Raw genomic sequence first — 2,817 nt, 5'->3', positions numbered from 1 at the left:
TTCAGAATGTGATAATAATAATTTATTAGAGTTGCTGTAAAGTAATGAGCAAAGCCTATGTGTCCTTTTTTTTTTTTAATTCCTTTGTCTCGTTAAAATATACTCTCTCGTTTTAGTTATTCTTCTCGGAACTTCTTTTTCTCATTATTCAAAAGATGTTAACAAGAAGCTAAGCTTTATTGTTTGTCCCTTTCTTTTGATCTTCATCTTCTTCAATAATAATCACTACTCCTTTTATCTTTATTAACAAGTCTTAGATCTACTTTTCTATATTATTTAATTTATTATTATAATATTATAGCTTCAACCTCATCCTCTAAGGTACTATTAAGAGGTTCATCAAAAACTGAAGAAGCTAATATAGGTATCATCAAATCAAAGAGAAGAAGGTAAGTGAGGAAGCTAATAAGGTGGATCGAAGGCATGGGAAGAGGCCTCTTCCTTCTGATTCTACATCAGAAGAGAAAAGAAGAGAAGAAGAAGATGATTGTTTTCCCAACAACTTTCCTCTTCAGCCACCTTCACAATCTGAAATCCAAAAACAAGAAGAGGAAGAACCTTCACCAAATCTTCAAATAGTTCAGCTCCAAGACCAAGGTAATTATAAAAATCTAACACCTTCGTTTATATTAATTTTTTAAATCACTTCATTTTCCTATATAATAAATAATAATAATGTTATATAAATATATATAGAGATATATATACACATACAGTTATCTAAATTATTATTTCCACTCAGATCAGAGTTTTTTGTTTACATAAAATATAGTCTTTATTATTATTTTTTTTATATGAGGAGATCCTCACTGAAGATCTGCTTATATTTCTACTTGTGTTTTCAAAGTAAACTATATACAAAGGTTTTGGTTTCTTTTTAACTACCAATAACGTGCTGGGTGCAATTATTGTGACGATTCTCTCTTATCAGAAAGAAAATGAGTGGAAATTAAATTTATTTATTTAATTTTTTTTAGTTTTTAAACTTTTTGGTTTGGAAAAAAAAAATCAAAGCTTATTGTTGTAGTTGCGTATATGGAAATATATGCTTTTAATGAGATGACATTTTCTTTATCCATGACTTCAATATTATCCATGTGTTCGTTTGTTTGTTTTCAAGTTCAACAATCTCAGGCTTTATTTTGTGTCTATCTTATTACGATGACGTTGACTGTTGAGACCATGAGAGAATTAGCTAGTTTGGTATTATTTTCAGTGTAGTAGTGACTAGTGAGTGCAATATTTGTCCCAATTAATTGAAAAAGTATAGGTAACCAACAAAATTTTTGAACAATGCGTAAACAATGTGAATTAATAGGGTTAAAAGAATAAATTTAATTAGTAGCATTAAATTAGGATGTAGTGTATTTTCATTTGATTGGTGGTTGTTCATGTTGTTCAAAATTTTCATTGTTCCCCTAGCACTCCCCCAATTAATTTTCTCTTTTTTTTGTTCTCACTTATTTAGCTTACTTTGATTTCGATTGTGATATCTATATGTGAATGACACAGATTGGTCAATAATGGAAACAAATGTGACTACTTCTATAAAAACATATTCATGTCAAAATTATAGACTTGATGTATTCTATGAAATCATGTAACGATATGCAAAGAGAAACTATTTTCGAACAGTAATTTTTAATATTTTTTATTATTATTTGACCGAAATAAATTTTAATAAATTAATTTTATTAATATATATATATATATATATATATAAATTTTGATAAATATAAATATAAATTATGTATTTTTTGTATATAAAATTTTTGTAAATACAAATATAAATTATTAATTACTAAATATTAACAGAAAATAATAATATTTATTGATCATATAACCTTTTTTGTTTACAAATACCGTATTTAAGCTGAAGATATATTGATAAAAATAAGCAGAATATTGGGGTGACTGATAAAAGTGTATGAATTTGAAGGCAAGAAGGATGTGAGGAAACGACATTATAGAGGAGTAAGGCAGAGACCATGGGGAAAATGGGCAGCCGAAATCAGAGACCCTAAAAAGGCGGCAAGAGTTTGGTTAGGAACCTTTGACACTGCAGAAGCCGCAGCAGCAGCGTACGATTCTGCTGCCTTAAAATTCAAAGGTAACAAAGCCAAACTCAATTTTCCTGAGCGCGTTGCTGCTTCCAATTCGGCTTCAACAACTTATCATCACTCTTCACAACCACCACCTACTATGGTGTATCGACCTTCTTCACAACCTTATACTCCATTAATGCCGCCGCCGCCGCCGTCCTCCTCCGCATCGGAGGAAGGAGGATTTCCAAACCTAATGCAATATGCGCAGTTGCTTTGGAGTAGAGACGATGATGATCTACAACGTGCAGCTTCAGGGCTTTATCATCAGAATAATAATAATAATAATAATTACAGTAACAATTTTTCTTCATATGGTTCTGTAATGAATTCATCATCAGGGTTGTCTTCTTCTTCTTCTACTACTTCAGATTCTGCGGTTGTGATGACTGGTCAACCCCATAGCATGATGGGTGCACCACCACGACCACCCAAGGGAGATTATGATTATTATTTTGGTCAAGGGACTGGTTTTGATGGCAGGAATTGATGGTAATCATGATGATGATCATGATCACATGAATCCTGAGGTGATGATATATGTATGTAATTTTTTTTTTCTGTTCATCTGACCAACACAGATTCTTGAATGCTCTTAGAGCAAGACAAAAGTTTTTCTTTTTTTTTTGTTGTTATTCTATAATAATTTTTAAGAAATAAATTCAGTTTATTCTTTCATTTGACGAGGTTAAACATCATTTTTAGAAATAACTAT

The 2,817-nt window shown here is 30.6% G+C and overlaps 1 protein-coding gene across 1 annotated transcript in view; it reads left to right on the top strand.

Annotated features, from left to right (window-relative positions):
• LOC107647314 (ethylene-responsive transcription factor ERF115) overlaps positions 1 to 2,780 on the top strand; it is a 19,642-nt gene extending 16,862 nt beyond the window's left edge. The window contains exons 2-3 of the mRNA XM_021105634.1: positions 365 to 597; positions 1,940 to 2,780. Of these exons, the coding sequence (XP_020961293.1) occupies positions 365 to 597; positions 1,940 to 2,592 (886 nt within the window). The 3' untranslated portion in view covers positions 2,593 to 2,780. The remainder of the gene's footprint in view (positions 1 to 364; positions 598 to 1,939) is intronic.

Source organism: Arachis ipaensis, chromosome B06, assembly GCF_000816755.2.
Source record: "Arachis ipaensis cultivar K30076 chromosome B06, Araip1.1, whole genome shotgun sequence".
Taxonomy (NCBI): domain Eukaryota; kingdom Viridiplantae; phylum Streptophyta; class Magnoliopsida; order Fabales; family Fabaceae; genus Arachis; species Arachis ipaensis.
This window is presented reverse-complemented; position numbering and strand designations above follow the sequence as displayed.